Genomic DNA, 21291 nt, shown 5'->3' with positions numbered 1-21291 from the left:
GAATTGCTTTCGTAGTGTAACGAGCAAAGCCATGACAGAACTGCCACTTGGTGTAGCCAAGGACCTGTGGTAAAGCTCAAGGGTGCTTCCAAGAGGGTTCCTCTGTAGGGCATGGCCCAGAAATCAACTGAAGTTGCAAGTTATGTGTAAACACAACATTAAGGCACACTCTGAGGTTTTCTGTTCTGCTAAGGTCCAGGTCTTCATTTTATTTTACTTTCCAGCACTGGTGCAGGTGTTATTAACAGTGCCAGCTGAGCAATACTGTAATACAAGATTGCACAAAACCTTCCTTTTCTTAATATTTTACAAGGAAATTGCACTGAGTGTTCACCTGCCTCTGGAGCATGCCATCCAAAGGTCTGCTTCACCTGCAGTCCTGCCAATAAACACTGTTGAGAGACATTGGAAGAGTTGAAGGTCAGGTAAAGTCCTTCCAGTCCTTTGGAAGGACGCTGTAGTAGGTAAAAGGAGACAGCGTGAGGGCATTTGTATTTACATGTACATAACAGTTAAGAATTGCCTCAGTCCCAGGGTGCAGCCCTGTTTCCCTGTCCCACTGCTGAGTTAGCCAGCTGGCTTTCCTCAGTGGTGCTTGGCTTCCTCCATCTCCATGGGCTTCATCTTCCTTCTCCTCGTGCATTTCTGGTTGAGCAAGCACAGAAGAGCTGAGAAGAAAGGCTCAGTTTCTGATTTTGTCCATTTTTTTGATCTTGTGCAGGTTTGAGGATAGGGGTTTTTTATTGTTTATTTCTCCCATCTTTTTTTATTTGAAAGCTGAACAATTTTCCAGAAAACAGCACCTTCTGAATGGCAGCCACATATTAAATACATCTAATAGAGACAGTGAGTTGCAGCTAAACATTTGCACAGTGCTTTATCTGATGAAAAACACTAGAGGGAAAATGCCATGAAGTCTATAAAGTGATCACCAGAACATGATATTTGGAATACTTCTGACTGTATGGAGTTCACTTTCATCCTGTATAACAACTGCTGCTGTAATTTTTGAGTGACTTATTTCCTCTTGCTCACTGTGCCTCATGTTGATAACAGTCAGATGAGCAGCTGCAGAAAGAGGTGGACTGGTGTGTGAACCAGCTGGAACTTGGCTTGAAGACACAGAAACCCACTCCAAAGCAGGGTAAGCACTGAAGTAAAGAAGAGCTTTCTCCTGGGGGGGGGCATTGGCAGGAATGCAGGGGCAGAGCCAGCAGGGAGCCTTAACCTGTGTGTTGTTTCTCCTTTGCTGTAGCTGAGGAGGCTCTCAGGGCAATCAGGACACTGCGCAGTGACAAAGCTCCACTGGTGAAGAAGCGTCAGCTCATGAGAGCCATGTTTGGAGACTACAGGAAAAAGATGCAGGAGGAGCTGTGCAGAGAGCTGAAACTTATGGAAACAGGTAAGAGAACTTTGCATGGTGAGGAGGAGAAGAAAGGGATTCAGTCCTGCCCTATGCTTTGCAGACTGAGTCCTCACTATATGAGATGACTGATTCTTATTTTTTCTCCCCCCTTTAAGCTGCAAAATCTGCCAGGATTGTGGAGTTGAAGGGAAGCATCTGCAAGAAAAATGGCCAGTTCATCCGGAAGTGCTTGGGAGCTTGCAGGAAAAGCCAAGGTTCAGCAGAATCCCCTTCAGAGTCACATGGGACACTTAACAGAGGTTTATTCAATTGCACAACTCCCCAAGAATTTCACTTTAATTTCTTCTAGAAAAGTCACTTTGACTAAAACTGTGCCAGATCTCCTGTAAACTGAAGAACAGTGGAAAGACACTGTGCAATAGGAAATGTAATGCATGAATCTCTGGATCCTCTTTCAGGGTGCCTTAACTAGAAGTTTAAACCAGACCTGCCTACTATGCATATGACTCTAAAACTCAGCCTACATTACTGCTCCTCTGTGCTCACACTGGAGAGAGGCACCTTTGAAAGGGTCAGCAGTGTGGAAGGATCTGCTTTCTTTCCTGTAGAATTGACATTAACTGTAGAATCTGTCTTTTATATGAGATTTTCCCTTTCTCCTGTTGCTTTTAAATAGAGCAATGCCTTTCTAGCAGCTGAGGATGCATACAGCAGGGGATGGTTTGGAATCAAGATCCAGCAGTGGATAGCTGGATGCTTCCACTCTGAGTCTGTGTGAATGCAGTGTCTGGCATCCAGCAAACACCAGCAGTGTGTCATCCCTGACATGGAGGTGCATCAGCTCACAGTCTTTGAGGGAAAGTGAGCGAGAACTATTTTTGTTCATTCATCTCTGTCACAGACAGGTACAGTGAAATAGAAAAAAATGCACATCATTATTTAATACAGCCTAGGGATGTAAGGACAGTTGTTTCTAGAAAAACAGGGAAAATTTTTGTTGCTGAAGCTAGGTTCTGGACAGCTAGGCAGGATATGCAATCAGCTCTTAAATAAAGTTTCCTTTATAAGTTCAGTTACAACTACTAGTGCATCAGAGGGAAAATTAGCTGCATGTTAGCCTTGGGTAGTGGTAAAATCAAATGTCATAGCCAAAGACTCTGTCCCATTCGATTTGTATTAAATTTTGGCTTTTGGCATTTGTGTTTCCAGTCAATTCTGCTTGAGTCACTGAGCCCATCTCTTAAGTTCATGCAGAAAATCTTCCCACCAGGCCTAAAAAATGCTGAAGGAAGAGAAGTACTGTGAAAGGTTACATGGTATCAGGTGTCCCTAGGGAGCAGTGCTTTCCTCCCTTTTGTAGTCCAGTCAGCTTGTGTGACAAGTGAGAAATGGGAGTATAAGCAGATTGAAGGGAATCTGGAGACTCTTGAGAACAGTGGAGAGATGGTGAAAAACATTGGCTGTGAAGGACTAAACACCTGATTGTGACTCTAAAAAATTAATTTTATTACTAAGGTCTGGTGCAGGCAGTTGCATCTGCGAGACTTTTTTTTTTCTTTTGTGCCAAGGAGCACAGCTGTTACTTTGAATGATCTTAGACAGTATTTTTTTTTTATTTCCAGGATTTTACACTAAACATACAAAAGCTGTGTCCTTATCACACTTTTTGTGTTTCAAGATTCATGATGCAAGAGCATCATTTACATGACCTTGGAGCTACAGCTGTTTGCTTCCCTGGCTGATTATGCAGGAGGTGTCTGAGAAATAAGTTATTTTTTTCCTTGTCATGTCTCAGGTAAAGCTAGAGCTGCTAAAACATTATAAAATCCTTTCTGCAGAAGTATTCTGGAAAGCTGTCATGGGGTAGCTTTACCTTTAAGGTGGTTTTGAGAGCTAAGGAAGTTGAAACTGCTGGTGGCTGATGGGAGTCTTTTCTCCTGACCAATTATCAGTCATTTCTAAAATTGACAGCAGTTTCGACCATTAAAAAGTGAAGTCAACCTGTGAACACCTCCTTAAGATGTACAGTCAGAGCTCTCTTGCTCTTTTGTTGTTGGCTTTTGAGAAGGTAACAAGGCCCTGTCGTATCCTCGGCCGGATAAGGCCACAGAGGATGAAAAGTGGGGGGGAGGAAAAGAAAGCAGAGCTGCTCAGTTACTGCTGCTGCTGGACTGAAACCTGACACCATGAACTCTTGCAGCTTTTCTAAAGCTTTTAATTCTTTTACTACCTGGATAAAACGTACAGATTACTCCTTTTCTCAGAAAGACAGAGAAAGAGAGACAATCAACATGAAAAAGACATCATAGAACCATTAAAAACAGTGAAGAAAAGAGTTAAGTTTTAAATAAGAAAGAATAAGGAGAATGCTTTACAGCTGAAATATCTTTCTGTTAAAGCTATAGAGATAGATAATAGTAGTTTAAAAAGACTCCTTTAATTCATGACAGAGTATTGGGAGGAGTACTTGTGATACTGCGAGTTGCTGGAACTGGGTAAAGTGAAGATTTTGAAGCCTTGGGGGGCAAAAAGCAAACTGTTTTTCCAGGAAAGCTCACAGAGACAGATGAAGACTTTTGCCTTTGAATAACTCATCCTTAAAATGCCATCCCTAAACTCATGGCCCATACACACCTCAGAGTGATGTGAAATGGGAGGAGAAGATCTGATGACAGATTTCCGGGCAGCTGACATCAGAGCAATAGAAACTATAACAGCAATAGTTTTCTTGTGAGAAACTCCATAGGTTAGCAGAAAGAGACTTCTGTTTCTCTACAAAGACTGATGAAAAGACTCTAGCAAGAATTGGGACTGGTTTTGACCACCAAAGTTCTAAAGTTTTTTGTCTCTATGTTGTCATGTGTACAAAGAAAAGGTCAAGTGGTGGGAGATAAAAGGGTTTTCTGGAAGTTTGTTCTGGTGTTCTTGTAGTTTGTTAATAAACTGTCTTTATTCCTTTTAAGTTTTAAGTCTGTTTTGCTCTTGTTCTAATCCATATCTCACAGCAAGAAATAAGTCATTTTTTTAGTTATTAGTTTAAAACCATGACAAAAGCATTCTTACATAATCAGCTCATATACATGCTATTCATTAGGCATTCACAATTAGGCTAAAGGTAGCAGTGTAACTCAATCCAGCAGTCATCTTCAAAGGGGTCAGAGAAAAATCCATTCAAATATGAGAACAACTCTTGTGGGTTTTCTAGAGGAATGCTGACCTGCAAAGCCGGTTCCTTTTTCTGTACTTCATTACTGGAGGACTTATCCATGTGTGTGGGAAGGCAGATGTTCATCAGTGTGATACTTGTGTCACTGAGTGTCAGTGTAGGGTCTGTTCAGTTCCACAAGTCAGCCATGGGATCTTGGACAAAGGATTTTGCCTTTTTCTGTCTACTCCCTGGTTTTATAGTCAAGGTGATGTCTCCTGAGTTTTTGATGGATGTGCCCAAATTATTTCATTGGTGATTTTATCTTGAAGAGGTGTCTGGAACTACAGCAGTCCGTACTTCACTTTTAAGCTTTGCTGTATTATATTTGTTTGAAAGGAAACAAGCAATGGTATTAGAAGTTAGGAAATGCCGTGGCTGCTCCATCCATCCTTTCCTCTTTAGAGGGGCCACAGAGCAGTCTTAATGATATTTTTTAAAACATTGTGTTCTCCCCTTTTAACATTTCTTTAGAATTTCAGTGCTGTTCAGGGTTTCAGTGATGTATCCTATTACAGCAGGGGCAGGTTTGGATCGGGGTTTGCTCTAATAGTAATAGGCTAGTAAGACTAGACTTAATAGACTGTAATACCTGTGGCTGGAGGTTTGGTCTATTCCCCAAGGCATTAATGATGTACAGCAGTGAGGGAGAAGAGATATTCTGATCCACCTGGACATCTCTGATGCACTGTTCTTGCTTTAAGGAAATGTATCTCAGTTTTGATAGAAAGTTGAGCTCAATTCTGACCAGTCTGTTTCTTCATCCTCTCCTCAGCTTTGTGCCTGGCATTTGAGTTTGGTGCCAGCAGGGAGACTGGACTGGGGGTACTGTATCACTTTGCTGACTGCCAACCTAAATGTAGGGCAGCAGTGCCAGGCCCAGGCTTGTAGGCAGCAAACTGCTTACAGGAGTATCCAGCACAACTGTGACCTCTGGAATGAATTAAAGACAAGGGAAAAGGGGATTGGAAGTACCACAGTGCTTCTAGAGCAAAACTTGCCTCACAGCATCAGTCTTGGAAATCTAAAAGCTGAGGATCAGCTACTAAAGAGAATGAAGGGTTACAGGGACACCGTAACTTGTCTCAGATAATTCACTGTAGCAAAGCAGGGGAAATGTCTCACTTTTGGGAACAAAGTGAATTATAGGGTTCTTTCTGTGGCAGGGTGAGGCCAAGAGTGTTTGCACACAGAGAAAGCAGAAATCTGTGTGTGATCTTGGCACCTTTTAGGCTTGGCACCCTCCTGTGTATACAGATTCCCCAGGCAAAGGTTAGGAAATGCAGTTCCATTCCATAGGCCTTCAGATGGAGACCCTGCTTTCAGGGGATGGCCTGCCTGCCCCTTTGTCTCGTTAAGGACTTTTGGGTTTGGGTTCTTTTTCCCTTTGAACTGAAGATTGATGAGAGGGAGGCAGATTTCTCTCGTTCGGTCTCAGTTGTTTATTCTTTTCTTATCAGCATTACAAGGTACAGGAGCTATGTGCACTATGATAGAAAAGGGGTAAAATGGCCAACAAAGATCTTCTTCAAGGTCTTTTATATGTCCATTTACCCAATTAACAGATGCCAAGTAAATTATTTTTCTTACTGACCCAATGACCTAACACCTCTGTGATGCACTACGGTATTTTTTATCCAATCACTTACCCTAAAACCCCTAGGAGAAGAACATGAAGAAGAAAGAAGAAGGACAAGAGACAACACCCTAAATCCTCCATCTTGTCTCCTGTTCTCTAAACTATTTTTTCACCCAGTGATTTAAGAAACTTTCTAATCTATACACACTTTTAGCTTTTTCCATCTAACTTTAACATTTGTTTTCATGCATCACCATGAAAACATGCTCATGAATTTCATATTATATGAAATTCAGTGTTTCTTTGAATCCTAGAACTAAGTATTAGAAACAAGAGCACACACTCTGTATCTCAGACTCCAACACCCCCTCACAGGCTGGCCCTCATCCCTGGCATTTTGGCTACCTTGGACACTGGGCACTAATCAGACATTTGTCCGACCCCTCCTCCTGAGCTTGGTCAGTAGAAATGCATTTATTGGTCCTTGGGCTGTCCATCTCCGAGTAATCGGGGCAGAGACACTGAGGAAAAGCTCACAAAGAATCTCCAAGGGGTCCCTACAGAGTTCAGCTGGAATTACTTCCAGAGTCCCAGCAGGACTCTAGAGGGACTTCCTCTCCCAAGACCAGAAAGAAGCCAATAAATTGGTCCTACTGATCCTGTGTTTCAGGTGACTGATACTACCTTGTCTCACTTTGATTTTCTAGATGCTGAGACTGTGGACTTAGCATCCAATCACTAATTGCATCCAATTACATCCAGTCAAGAGTAACACATTATCTTCATTTGGGGAGAGAAATCCTAACTTTTCTTTGAATTAGAAAGAGGAAGAACTTACCACTTCAGGAAAGATATCAACTGAAGCATTCTAACAGAAGGAAGGTTAAAGAGTAAGAATAATTTAACCTGCAGTTCCTAACAGAAAAATAGGAGAGATGCTGCTATTTTAAGACCATACAAGCTATTTAGATTCATAAGATCTGTGACAGATGATCTTGTATCTTTATGCTGCCTAAAATTTTTCTGCTCACTGTTTCTGCTGCTTTCATCTTTAGAACTGTGGAAGGTTTGTAAGACACACTGCTTTAGAAAATCCACCTGTGACATCCCCAGTGGTTTGATTCCTGGCACCCATCCTGTGTGTGCTGGCAGCTGGGGAGTTCTGACCACTGGCAGTGTTTAGTCCATTTGGCTTCTTCCCTGTGAGTACATCAATATGCACGACCAGCTCCTGATATCTCACCTCCAAAATGGAAGAAATCTGGGTTGTGTTTCTCTGATCTTGATTATCATCGTGCATGTTCTAATGAAACAAAACCCACATGTGGAAGAAGCCAGGAAGGAGAGGAAAAGCAAGCTGTCCCTGCTATCCTCTTCTTTTTCTCCCAGTAATGTTGGCAAACAACTGGAGTATACCCAGGAAGAGCTTGCTAGTATCTGGAGAAGCTAAATCGTGTCTTCTTTGACAGAAGCCAGAAAAAGGGATAGCCACCATGATCAGAATTCTGCCATCACAGAAGTGCTGGTGTTGTGTCATAAACTAAGGAACACTCAGGAAAGGAGGTAGGACACTCAGCATCTGTCAGGCTACACAAAGTTCAGGTAGGAGACTTAGAATGCCTATCAGACTCAACCAAAGATAGAGCTCCTGGCTAAGGTGGTGAATCCTGGCTGATAGAGTGAATCCTGATGAGATGCATAGTCCATGAACTTGGAGGGGGAAGAGGTGGGAGGAAGTCTTGTCATTTTGAAGGTAATGCATTCTTATTTTTGCATTGCTTATTTCAACATTACGCAGTGTTCCAGAGAGAGCTCTGTGACTCACGTGGTGTATATGTTATATGTGAAAGATGTAAATGCTGGCATTAGCATCTATGCATGTGTGTAGCTATTAAGTAAATTACTCCTTCCCATAGAAACAGTTGTCATTTCTTACTTCAAGAAATTATTGTGCAGCTCTTCAGCTGTTATAAATCTCCCACTTTCACCTCATACATCAGTGTTTTACCAGTTTTCCCAGCTAAGGGTCTGGCCCAGTAAGGTACATCTAGAGGCCATTGCATGATATTGAGCCATGGGAAAGACTTCTGGAATTTTTCTTCTGTGCACAATGATCATGCACAGTTGTACTCTGTAAACATGAAAGGCACTATTGGGTACCTACAAAATTCTCTTTGTCTTGACCAAGGCCCTATTTTAGGGGCTGAAACAATGCAGGTCTTTATATTTTTATCATTAGCCTTGTTTCAATACATCAGATTTTGCCCTTGAGATGACACTTTTCATGGCAGCTCCACAAGGCTGTGTCACTTTATGCCAGCAGCCGTTTCTCCCACTTTCCTGCCATCCAGCAGATGTTTCTATTCTTCATTCCTGAGACATCGATCTCTTAGTACCAGTGGCCCACTGTGTCATGGAGCACATCCTGGGTCCAGGTGGGAGCTCCAGCATGAAGCCTTCACCACAGAGGAGACCTTGCTAACCATAATGGTGCCCTGCCCAAGAATCAAGAGACAGATGTGAACAGCCTTTGCAGTGAACCAGGACATTTTAACTTCCAAAGTGTTTCAGAGCTGCTTGAGCTATCTGAGGGAATAAATACAGCCAGTTGAAGGCAGAGGGACAGATACATGTCTGAAAAATGCATGGCTGTTTTTCAGAGTGCATAGGCTGGAAGAGTAATTCAAGTTTACTTAGCAATTCAAATTTATTTAGCAGCCAATATAATTTACTGAAGAAGATGATATTGTATTAGGTCTGCTACAGATCAAAAAATAGCAATGATTTTTCATCATGTTGCAAAGTAACAAAGCTTATTTTTCTGCAATGGTTAAAGATGTTGCCAGAATACAGACTACGGAGTAAAGTGCTGTGATCACTTTTCACAGTTTAATCTAGTGCTAACTAGCTTCAGGGCACATTCACTTGCTTAGAAAAAGGAAGTACACTGTTTTCAAACAAATCATGGTACAGTTCACATTGGAAGGGCCCACAGTGGCTCATCTGGTCCCACCGCCCTGCTCAAGCAGGGTCATCCCAGAGCACATGACACAGGATTGTGTCCAAATGGTTCTGGGATATCTCCAGTGAGGGAGAGTCCATCCCCTCTCTGGGTAACCTGTTCCTCATGTTCAGGTGAAACTTCCTGTGCAACAGTTTCTGCCTTTGCAGCTGATGCCACTGCTGGGCCCCCAGGGCAGAGCCTGGTTCCTGTTCAGAGCCCTCCCTGCAGACAGGGACAGACAGGGACAGACAGGGACAGACAGGGACAGACAGGGACAGACAGGGACAGACAGGGACAGACAGGGACAGACAGGGATGAGGGCCCCTCAAGGCTGTGTCTCCTCTTGAGGCTGACTGAACAGCCCCAGCTCCCTCAGCCTTTCCTTGGTAGGGAGATGCTCCAGTCCCTTCCTCTTTGCCACAGCCTCTGGTGATCCTGCTGCAGGAGCTCCAACAAGTGAAATGGGGAACTTCAGCTTTGTTTGGAGTAGTGTTGGGAGGGTAGGCGTTGATTGCTCAGCAAAGGCCAAGAGTTAAGATAGTTTTGTGAGCTGTGTTTGTGCTGTTACTTGGGTGAAAGGCATGAGGAAGATAAATCTAACTCAGAATGTACTGTCGGGATATGTCAGTATGTCCAAAGGCTTTTGTATCTCTCCCAGGTCAACTACATTGATTCTTTTGTTCAGGGAAGGGAGAGCATTCTCTTCCTTCTTCTGAGAATTCAATTTCTTTTGAGTGATGTAGATTGTTGGGATGGGCCAAGTTAGGAACTCTGGAAGGTGAAATCATTGTCCAGCAGAGGCAGGATGGGTTGTAGCAAAAGCCAGTCTTCTCATCCAGCCACACCAGGAATCTGCTTCCTGTTCCTGCTGAGTTATGCAGCAGCCTGCAGCTCTGCTGGCACTGCTGTGCAGGAAGGAACAATGCAAAACTGGTGATGGATGGAGAGAGAGAAACCACCGTGCTGGAGAAAGGATATTCAGGAGCAATATCTGTGGAAATGCAGAGTACTGCAACTAGTGTTGGCAAGAGTCAGGACTAGTTGCAGATTCCTTAGGGAACATTGGAATTACTCTGTGAACTTTGGTCACAGTTGATCAGCTATCAATTTAGACACCTTCAATTATTCTATTTTCCACTGGAAGAAGCTGTTCAGTCTTAAAAATATGTTTTGAAGGAGTGAGGGATTTTTTTTCTCATTCATTGCACTCATTGAAGCTTTTGCTTAGCAGGATAGAATCCATATTTTCTTAAGAATTCCTATTTGTTGCTATACCTTATGATCTAAAAATCCTTTCTAGATTTCCCCCATTTCCCACTTCTTCCCTGTTCTTGGAACAGTGGAAACTGGGCAGACCACTCATTAGAGCCAAAACAGGAGCAAATGAATGGATTCAGAAGTGCAGGAAGGATAAAATGGGTGTCTGTCACACGCAAGTGTGATAGAGCAGTAAGCAGATTATTTGAGAAATAAATGTACTCAGAGGGTTTCCTGCTTCATTAAATTTAATCAGAGTTATTTTTCAGGTTGCTTCAGAAGCGACAAGAAATGAATGGTGGCAGATGGCAGAGAGGTGTGGGCCTCCCACATGCTGGAAAAACAGATTGCCAGCCAGTCTGCAGGACATGCTATGGGTGGCAGAACACCACTGGGACAAGGCAAATGCCACAGAGCCAGCTTTGAGCCCCACAGGAGTAGGAGGTCTGTGCAATACTCCAGCTGAAGAGAGTCAGGAGTCATTTCCAAAGGGTTTGTATCCTGTCACAGCGAGAACTGGAGTTCAGAAGAAGCATACCTGGGGTGTTTGTCCTCAGAGACTGTGAGATACCTACTGGGTAAGTTGATGGTGGCTTGCCCAACTCTGATGGGCCTGTAATTGTATATGCAGGGTATGACATGGGTCAGCCTCTGCTGGAAGTACTTCATAGTCAGCAGTCTCCAGTGCTGTCCTTAACCCAAATATAAAAGCACAGAATAGTTTGGGTTGAAAGGGATCTTAAAGTCCATCTTGTTCCAAACCCCTGCCATGGGCAGGGACACCTTCCACTAAACCAGGTTGCTCTCAGCCCCATCCGACATGGCCTTTTAACACTTCCAAGAATGGGGCAGCTGCAGCTTCTTTGAGTTGTACCCATGGAAATCCTCATGGTGATGTGTCAGTATCAGCACAGATTCATGTGAGCACAGCAGAATGAACAGAGTTGTGAGGGGAAAAAAAGATTATTCACCTGCACAAGGTTGACTTCTGTTGTGTAGTATGGGGTCTTCTCACTTCTCCAGGTCTGACAAGAGTAGCAGACTTTCTGCAGTGCCTTCCTGGTGGATTTTGTGTGGTTTTCTTGATGCTCCAAGAGCCTGTACACCTTCAGTCCATCACCTGATTCAGTTTGCTTCTTCAGCCCATCGTAGGCCCTGAAAACTATCTGGATGACTAAGACAGTCATATGATTAAATCTCTGTGGATCTCATGCTGCAGTGATAAACACCTTAAATGACATTGCCCAAGGTAATACTGTTAAGATGTTTCTGTAATCCTCTCAAGCCCTGCCATTGCACTGCTCTGGGAGGTCAGTGTTGCAGCTGTTGTGTTGCAAAGCAGAGAGGTTTGTAGAGACAGGATACTTGTCATTATCCCTTTGCAGCTTCTCTGCCTGAAAGGTATCATTTGCTCTCAGGAAAGATCATCTGTTTGCCACATGAGTGTTTCAGAGTGCCTCTGATCTATGTATAGAATGGAATATCCTGAGCTGGAAGGGACCCACAGGCATCATCAAGTCCAGCTCCAGCCCTGCACAGACACCCCAACAATCCCACCCTGAGCGTGCCTGAGAGCGCTGTCCAAGCACCTCTGGAGCTCTGGCAGCCTCAGGGCTCTGCCCATTCCTGGAGAGCCTGGGCAGTGACAGCACCCTCTGGGAGAAGAACCTTTCCCTGATATCCAGTCTAAACCTCCCCTGACACAGCTTCATCTTGTGCTATCTCTTGTAAAACCACAGAGGGGAATGAGGTGCGAAGGATGAGATCAGCTAGCCAAGCCCACCGGGTCAATGCACAGTCAGCTAAAGCATTTTTGCCCAGGGATACATCCTAGTCAGATTTTTAGTGTATCCATCTGGATACTGGATGTCCTCTAACATATGAAAAATTGAGAATTTGTGCAGGAAAAATAAAACACCGTTTCTTTTGAAGTCTGCTTCTCTTCAGGTCCTCCATCTCTGTACTGCATCTAGATGTTTCCCACTCTCTAACTCTTTAGCACACATGAACCTCAGAGAAGTAATCTAGGCAGATAACTAGATGTGTACCTGGAAAGTGAAGTTTCATGTTGTGTCTGAACCCTGACTTTTAATAAGATATATTCCAAGCAGAATGAGCTTCTAATTGTCTCTTTTAACATGAGGAGACATTCTTCCCCTCTTTTTCTTGCTTGTGAGAAAACCTAGAGCCTTCCAGCGAAATGATCAGAGGCTCAATAGGTTTGGAGCCCATCATCAGCAACAAACATTTATTTACAGGTACAGAATTTCCTTCTCCTCGAATCTTTCCTACCTCAGCAGCTGGTGACACTGCTAGGAGCTGTGCAATGGTGTAACTGCTGTATTTGTAGTCTAGAAGATTAGGATTTATTTTACTTGCAAGATTTAGCTTCCAGTTGGCTGAACAGTTAATTGTGTCTTAGTCTTCAATGATCCAGAAGCTCTGTAAGGACCCAGCTCGTCCCAGCAGTCTGTAATGTGAGCCAGCACTCAGTGATGTGTGTGTGGATCCACCTCATGCATTCAGAGAGAAGGACTGATACAGACTGGAGAGGAGCACTTGATTGTTTGTGCTTTGTTAGTCATCATGTGGGAGGTTTTTGTGGACTTGCTTTCAGGAGCTGATAAAAGAATATTCAGAGAAAAAGTGAGTCAATATTGTCATCCTATACACATTTCCATTTTTAGGCTTCTTGAATTGATTTCCCATTTCAGAGTGAATGTAAGATTCAGATTAAGAGAGATAAAAGGAGGGGTATAAAGTCACACATTACTAGAAATATTAAAATGGCAAAGGATGGATATTTACAGCCCTCTGTGGACTTTTGCTCTCAAAAGGCTCCAAGAGCTCTGGCCCTGCATGTTACTTGTTCAAGGACATTGTGCAAAAAGTTTCAGCCTCCAAGTTATTCATATGCTGACTGTATTGCATATGTTGCCCATTTGGTATGACTGTGGGGTTTTGTGATGAGGTATTTTTACTTGTGTGGCGTGTGCTCATAGAGCTGGGTGAGTCAAAGTGAAGGAAGAGAAAAAGAACGTATCTACTCAAGAAGATGGTTGGTTCTTTGGAGAAAAGAGTGGAAAGAGTTGATGTTATTTTAGGGGAAATGATAAACAAGAGTTCATTGGAAGAGTCTTGCCAGCTCTTGTTTTTTTTCCTGACTCTTTGAATCAGGCAGTGTTGGTGCACATCCCCTGCAGCTGAGATAGTGCTGAGCCATCACCTTAAGTTTTGCCACCTGCTTATGGTGCCACCATTTATGCCACTACCTGTTTATTCTATTCCAGCTGTGCCATGTCTGCCATGTTGTCATCTATAAAACCTTAGATTGGCTTTTGCATGTGGAATTGGTTGTTGTTGTTGTTTAGAAATTGTTCATTGAAGAATTGTACTGGTTGTGTTTTTGTGTTCCGGTTGAATGTTTAATAGTCATAAGCATTATCCCTATTTTTATAGTCCCTTACTCATTTGTTTGTTGCTATTGATGCAACAAACAAATGAGTTGTTTGTAAGTTTAATAATCTCTTTTAAGTTTGTTACTTTCGAGGTTTTCAAAGCAAATCCCCTCACCAGCAGCATCTTACAAAGAATTTTAACCTGCAACGGTGTACACTAATGAGGAACTTTCCCTCCAAAACCTCAGTGTCTCGGTTCTAGGAGACAGGTGTCTGCTAGGGAGAGCAGGAGCCTCCCTTGGGATGAACGAATGTAGACCCCCTTCCCTCCGAATTATTATAGATGTGAAACCAAGGGGCTTTCAGGCAGAGATCTGGGGATAGGAATAACAGTTCTTTACTAGTATAACCAGGCAAACAAACAACAATAACTACAGCAATAACAAGAACACAGAACCAGGGACCCCGGGACAGCTTTCTCGGCTGAGATGGGATGGAGGAGAGGCTTTGTTTTCACAAACCCCTCGGGCAGTCCTGGTGCTCCTGCAGGGCTCCGAGGAACAGTCAGCTGGAAACAGCAGGGATGAGCTGAGATCCTGGGCTGGTGGCTGAGGTGGATCAGCAGCTCCGCGGTGGTGGCTGGCACTGCCACACGTCCCGGCAGGACAGGGGGTGCGAGGCCACCAACAAAGAGGGGAGAAGGAGAAGAAGCAGCCGCTCTGTCTGGGTGATGGCGAAATTCCCTTCTCTCCACTGCAGCAGCTTCGCGACCAGCACACCAACGTCCTTCCCCGAAGCCAAAGAAGGCCCAGCTAAAAACACTGTCCCCACCCTCTTTTTCTGCCCCTTTCCCTCCCCCCCTGGGCCCGGCCACTCTTTGTCTGTTGTGAGCACCCTTAAATACCGGTAGTTAGGTTGTCTCAGCACATAATGGGTAAAAAATTCCCCGGGCAGGCCAGAAGGACAAAACAAAAAAAAAAGGACACCTAACCCTCAACACTCAGTTACCCCAAGGACAGCAAACTGTTGGAGGAGAAGATGTTACCAGCACCAGTCAACAACAGCTATAGGGGTGGGACTGCCAGCAACAAGCTGAGGGGACAGAGATTATAAAAGGACCTGTGAAGTTTGAAGAACTGCCCTCTAACTGTGGATTAGCTGCAGCTGAGGACCCGACACTGCAGACTTCGGTCTACATCTCTTTTAGAGACTTCTTATATAAATTTGAGTGTAGATTAGCTGCATTCACTGCAGTGCCGCTGAGTTCTTGCTTTGGGCCCAAAAACGCCGGTTCGGCCAGAGGATTCCTCAATCCTCAGACCTGGGACTTTTTTTAATTTCTTTTCTTTTTTTCTCCCTCACCCATTATCCCTTCCTCCCCTTGTTCTTTTCCCTTAATAAACACCCTAGTTTATTTGAACCCCCAAAGTTGTGTCTTTTTCCTCACACATGTCAAATCTGGGGATCATTTCAGTGCTCCTGTCTTTGACTCCGGTTGTTAAATAGGACTTAGTAATGTGCTTTAGAAACCTCCAAAAGGCTAGTTAAATTAAGAGCAGCAGGAGAAAATAAACATAAACAAGCAAGTGACCTCTTAGTATAAGCAAAATCAACCTGGTTTCATCCTCACAGCTGGTCATGCCCACCAGTGTACCCTGCTAGTTCTCATGTCAGCAGTCTGCTCCACAGTGATAGCATCCCAGCCCTTGGCAAATAGGAATTTGTTTAACTGTGAGGAATTTTTGATCACTGTGTTCTCTTGTACTCTGCTCCAAGTATTACTAGATCTGGAGCTGTATCCCTGCCAGCATCTTATGGTGAGCAGAAGTGGCTTCAGCCATGTTTACACTACCTAACTGTAGTCATTTAATGTAGGTGCCCTGGAAGAGGGGTGTGGTTTGGAGCACTGAAGGTAGGAGCAAAAGTAAAATGCCTAAAATTACCTCAATTAATTAACCATACACCAACTCCCTTCCATTAGCTGGCCCCTGGCCTGTACTCCAACAAGCCATGGCATTGAGACTGGAAGAGTTGTGAGTGCAGATGTGCAGCTCAGGGCTGACAGTCTTCAACAGTGAACAGCCTGCAAGTGCTTTTAAGAGATGAGCCTAAACCTTTTATTTGTCTGATGCAAGACATACATGGAAGGAGAATTCCTGTGTGCAAACTTAGGCACCTAGAAGTTAGCTATCCAAACCCTGAGCTGCCCCTGTGCTGCTGCTTGGAAGCATATTGAAGAGCTCAAGGAGGTCATGGAGGTCTCCTCCACTCTCAACACACCAAGTGCCCTCAGATGCTCCTCATATGGCTCCTCCAGACCCTTCCCCATCCTTGTCACCTCCTTTAGATGCTCTCCAATGGCTTAATGTCTTTTTTATATTGCACACAGAACTCGAGGTGAGGCCACCCCAGTGCAGAGGAGAGCAGGAAAATCCCCTCCCTGGCCCACCAGCAGTGCTGGGCCTGGTGCCCCCCAGGACAGTTCTGTCTTGGCTTCACTGCTGGTGGAGCATTCAGGTGCAGTGTGATCTTTTGGAGTAAGTCTGAGGAAGGATGGACCAAATCACCACTTACATTTGGTTGCTCTAAGCTCCATCCAGCATGGCCTTGAACACTTCCAGGGATCCAGGGGCAGTCATAGCTTCCCTGGGCAACCTGTGGCTGGGCCTCCCCACCTCACAACCAATAATTTCTTCCTAATACCCCATCCCTATTCACCCTTTTTCAGCTTAAACCCATTTTCCCTTGTCCTGTCACTCCAGGCCCTTGTCCTAAGTCACTCTCCAGCTCTCTTGGAGCCCCTTTAAGGCACTGGAAGAGGCTCTAAATTCTCCCTGGATCCTTCTTTTCTCCAGGTGAACACCCCCAGCTCTCCCAGCCTGTCTCCAGAGCAGAGGGACTCCAGCCCTTGGAGCATCTCCCTGACTCCCTTCCTTCTGCTCCTGTTCAGCTTCTGGCCTCAAGCTGTGGGCATCTCCACTGAATGGTGTTCCCAGGAAACCCACAGCTCTTGTTTGGAAAAATCTTGGAAAACCTGTTGTTTAAAACCTGTCTCTGCCCAAGCAATGTTTTCATGCTGCTGCTGCCTACCCTCTCCAAAGGTCTGTTCATGGCACACCTGGCTCTGAGCAGGAGCCATTACTTGGATCCTGCTCCCAAAGGCAGGCTGCTGCAGGGTATGGACTGCCTGGTATAGGCAGTATTGAGTTACAGTCCTGCAGGAATGCAGGACTGTGCCAGTATGACCAGTTCAGATACCTCAGCTGAAAGCAGGAGTCCTTGGCAGTCTTTTAAGCAGAGTGGTCAAGTTAATGTCACAGCACACCTTTGCCAGAAGGAAGGTTCCGGAAAGTGCAGTCTGGGAGCTAACTGGATATGATTTTCCTATCTTTTTTATATTTTTCTATTCCTTTGTTTGTTCTGTCTCACCAGTTGGGCCTAACCTGCTGGAGGAACATCAGGGTTTGGATGCTGGAGGGTGAGAGTGAAGCCCAGATGAGCCAGCATTTCCCTGGGGCGGCTCAGATGGTCTGTTTGGTTGATTTAAAGCCCTTGGATGGGTGATGAAGTTCAAATACCCCTCTGGAGGGAAGGCATTGCTCAACAAAGAGCCCACATAACAGGTCCCCAGCAAGTGTTGCCTTCAGGGAGCCTGCATGCTGAACAGGAGTTCTTGCAGCTCAAGGGTCAGGTCCTGTTCAGCTGCTCAGACTGACCATTCCAGTAAGAAACATAAATCCTTGCACCAGCTCACGTACAAGGAAACCTGGTGAATTCCAGAAGCTCCTCTGAGTTCAAAAAGGGTCATTTCACAGGCATGCAAAGAGAGATCCCTAAGGGTACCTGCTCACAAGAAAGCCTTGTCTGTGATGCAAAATGCTATTAGCTGTTTGCAGCAGCAGTGCCAGGGTGTAGAATCACAGAACAGAGAAGGGTTTGAGTTTGAAAGGACATTAAAGCTCATCTCATTTCATGACCCAGTAGGATCCTGCCACATGGGATGTGGTTGCTCCTAGCCCCATCCAATCTGAATCTTCCAGAGATGAGGCAACCACGGCTTCTCTGGGCAACCTGTGCTGGGGCCTCACCACACTCAGGGAGGAATTTCCTCCTAATACCCAATCTAAATCTTTCCTGGCTTAGTTTAAAAACATTTCCTTTGTCCTGTCACTGTTTGCCCATGTAAACAGTCACCCTGCCTCTCTTTTATATTCCCCCTTTAGGCACTGGAAGGGGCTTTAAGGTCTTCCTGGAGCTTTCTCTTCCCCAGGCTGAGCAGCCCCAGCTCCCCCAACCTGTCTCCAGAGCAGAGGGGCTCCAGCCCTTGAAGCATCTCCATGGTCTCCTCTGGATCTGTTTGGACTGGGGCACATGCTTCTTGTGCTGAGGACCCCAGAGCTAAAGGCAGCTCTGCAGGTGGGATCTCACAGAGATGAGGGCAGAGTAGAGAGTCCCCTCCTCTAAACTGCAGTCTGAACTCAGTCCATTCCGTATAATCAAAACGAACAAACCAATCAAAAACAACCTTAACATGGATGTTCCCATGTGACCTTAGCATGAGAGCTCCAAAGTCACTTGTGTCCAGTTCCTGGTGTATAGCTCAGGTGTTTAGACAAACCACAGGATGCTGTGCTGTCAGTGCTACCTGCAGTTGCTGAGAAGGAGCAAAGCAAAGTTCAGCTCTCAGACCTGCAAACTGACTTCCACTGCTTGGATCTTGCTCCAGCTCAGCTCTCCTCCCTCACTCATCCTCATTTGCCAGGTTAAGTACATGCAGGATGAATACAGGACATGTGAGACAACATCTCAACTATTCCTATATTCCTATTCCCATCAGACTTGTGCTCCAGACCCTTCCCCATTCTCTTCTCTGGACACGCTCCAGCTGCTCAAGGCCTTTCACATCATGAGGGATTCATTTGATGTCATTAGCCTTTCTGCCTGTGTTCCATGACCTGGCAGAGCTGGAAGCAGAGCCTTCCCAAAAGCTGGTACAGTGATCCTCCTTCAAGAGGAATGTGGAGGCTTTAGTCTGTACTGTGGCCCCTGAATATCCTTGGTTTTCTGGGCTAATGTGTGAGTTCTGTGGGAGTCCCACCCTTAGCACAGGTGGATGGGAGGCGAGAACTCCTCACAGCTAGACTGGGGCACTCAGCCAGGTAAAAGTTTCTGCAGCTGGGTTAGCAGAAAGGTGCTCAAAGGAGCATCCACTGTCCTTTCCATGGTACAAGTGCCAGGAAGAACCTGTGGGAAGCACAGTACCAATAAGTGTTGTCTGCTGAGAGAAGAAAACAACTCCCAGCAGAGCTCTCAGTTCATGGCTGGGGAAGGAAGAAGGTTGAAGTGGATAAATAATAAGGATTTCCTCAGGATTTCATCTAGAATAGATGCAGGTGAGCAGCATAAAGATGCTGAAAATAACTTTCAGGCAGACAATAACAGCTCACCCTCAAGAGCTCTTGGATTAGGAGGGGTGGGTTCAACAGGAAGGAAGGGTATGGGCCACACTTCCACCTGGGGCAACAGATCCTGCTGGAGGGACTGTATTCCCCCCAAATCGGGCTGATCAGCTTGGGAGTATTTCCTGTGTTCCATGGGACATGATCAGTCCCATGTTTTCATTTGTTGCCTCCTCTAAACCCAGCGCCAGTGGCAGAGCCGGCCCGTGGTGGGTGCTGCTGCTCTGGGCAGGATGCCGTGCTGTTTGCAGCACCCAGCAATCCGGCAGTCCCTCGTAGAAGGGGAAGGAGACAAGGGAACGCTGAAGCTCATGGACCTCTGCCCCTGCAGGCTCCCTGACAGCTGATCACAGGGGTGGGAGCATCTCCTGGCGGGTGCTGTAAAACCCCACCTGGGACCTCACACCTCAGCTCCCTCACTGGTGAATGGCCCTGTCCCAGCTGTAAGAGCCCAGGCTTTTCCAGCCTGCAGGGGACAGGTCAGTGGCCCCCCAGGTGCTTTGCTGTAGGCAGCAAGAGCGTCTCTGGGCATGGGAGGGCAGCACATGTGGGACTCGCTTTGCAGAGCAGCCATGGTGGTGGCACTCACTAATTGAGACGCGTCGTGCAGTGTAGGGCAGCCGTAGGATGAAACCGTCCCGTAACTGCAGGGCTGGAGCTCAGAGGTGGCTCTGTCGTGACAATGGAGGGGAGACTGGGCAGTGCTGTCCCAGCTGCCCACGAAGACATTTGCTGGGTGTTGTGAATTAATATTGTGATATTGGCTTTTTCACAAGTATTAGGATAAATGTTATATGTTATATGCTTTTGCTATATTTTTTTTTCTCTCTTAGCAAGTTTTAGGCATAGAAGAATTTCAAACATTAGGGCTATGTCTCATCTGGACAAAGCAAGATAACCCCAGCAGGCAAGACAATGGGGGCCAGGCTGTTATCAGCAGCAGGGCAATGGAGACCAAGCTGTTAACAGCAGAAGAACAATGAAGCCCAGACTGACATCAGCAGCTGGACGAGAGGGCCCAGACTGTTATCAGCACTGACCGCTTGCAGAGAAAGGAACCCCAGCCCAAATAAAATGATGATCAGAAGAAATTAAATCTCCATGGAGCATGCTCTAAAAAGGTGGAACCAGAGAGTGGCCATGCAAAATACTTCTTGGAAAAGTTTGAATATGCATTAAACCCTCACAGCAGGATGGGATAAAAGGAGTGTTCCAAAGATGCCAGGTGTGTTCCTGGCAACGCGCCAGGGCATCTGGCCATTTTAACCCGTTGCTTTATTATCTTTGTCTCCTAATTGTCTTTTTGTTTATATTAAACCTTTTATAATTTAATAAGCGAGTGAACCTCATTTTTCACATGGGGCACTGCAGGAGCACACAGGCACCAGGCAGCAATGGCCGAAGGGCTTTACTGCAGCCCCGCTCTGCAAGGACAAGTCCCATTGCCAGGGTGGCAGGAATGTGTGTCCTCTGTATCTGTGTGTGCAGAGGAGTCGACTTATTCCTTGTAAAAAATGATTGGAGCAAACCCAATAAACACTGAGCTCTCTGTCTGCACCCCTCACTGAGCTGAGCTCCCCATGCCCTGTCCTGTGTGCCACCGGCAGTTCTCTTGTGGCCACCACCACCACAGTCACAGCTGACCATCTGGATATAACATGGACACAAGGAGCCCTCCACACCCCTTGGTGCTGCTGAGCAGTGGGGAGTACCCACAGCCAAGCACCCACCCCAGGCAGGCTCATGGTGGTTGCTGTCACCACAGGCATTGTCATGCCTTGTGCTGGGTCTGAGCTCACCCCTGCCATCTCCTGAGCCCAGGAGTGACCCATATGCCCAGTCTGGTCCAGGGGTAAGAGTGTAGGGAAAGCACAGTGCACCTTGCTGAACACAGACTTGGCCCCCAGGGGCTTTGCTGGAGATGGTTCTGCTGTGGTTGGTCCTGTACAGGTCCCTTCAGTACCCCCCAGCCTCAGCAGCACCATCAGGTGCTCCTGCTTCTCCCCTGTGCACTCAGAATCAG

The 21291-nt window shown here is 45.6% G+C and overlaps 1 protein-coding gene across 20 annotated transcripts in view; it reads left to right on the top strand.

Annotated features, from left to right (window-relative positions):
• The window catches only part of AMDHD2 (amidohydrolase domain containing 2), a 34648-nt gene extending 14048 nt beyond the window's left edge, over positions 1-20600 (top strand). For 8 of the 20 annotated variants that reach the window (XM_015642866.3, XM_015642864.3, XM_033517988.1 and 5 more), the window contains 3 exons: positions 1057-1144; positions 1256-1402; positions 1522-2923. In XM_015642866.3, the coding sequence (XP_015498352.2) occupies positions 1057-1144; positions 1256-1402; positions 1522-1715 (429 nt within the window). In that variant the 3' untranslated portion in view covers positions 1716-2923. The other 12 variants (XR_004499461.1, XR_004499465.1, XR_004499467.1 and 9 more) reach the window with 12 other exon arrangements.
• The last annotated feature ends 691 nt before the right edge of the window (positions 20601-21291 follow it).

The sequence above is a fragment of the Parus major genome, chromosome 14 (assembly GCF_001522545.3).
Source record: "Parus major isolate Abel chromosome 14, Parus_major1.1, whole genome shotgun sequence".
Taxonomy (NCBI): Eukaryota; Metazoa; Chordata; class Aves; order Passeriformes; family Paridae; genus Parus; species Parus major.
The sequence above is the reverse complement of the archived record's forward strand: the minus strand, read 5'-3'. Positions and strand labels throughout refer to the sequence as shown.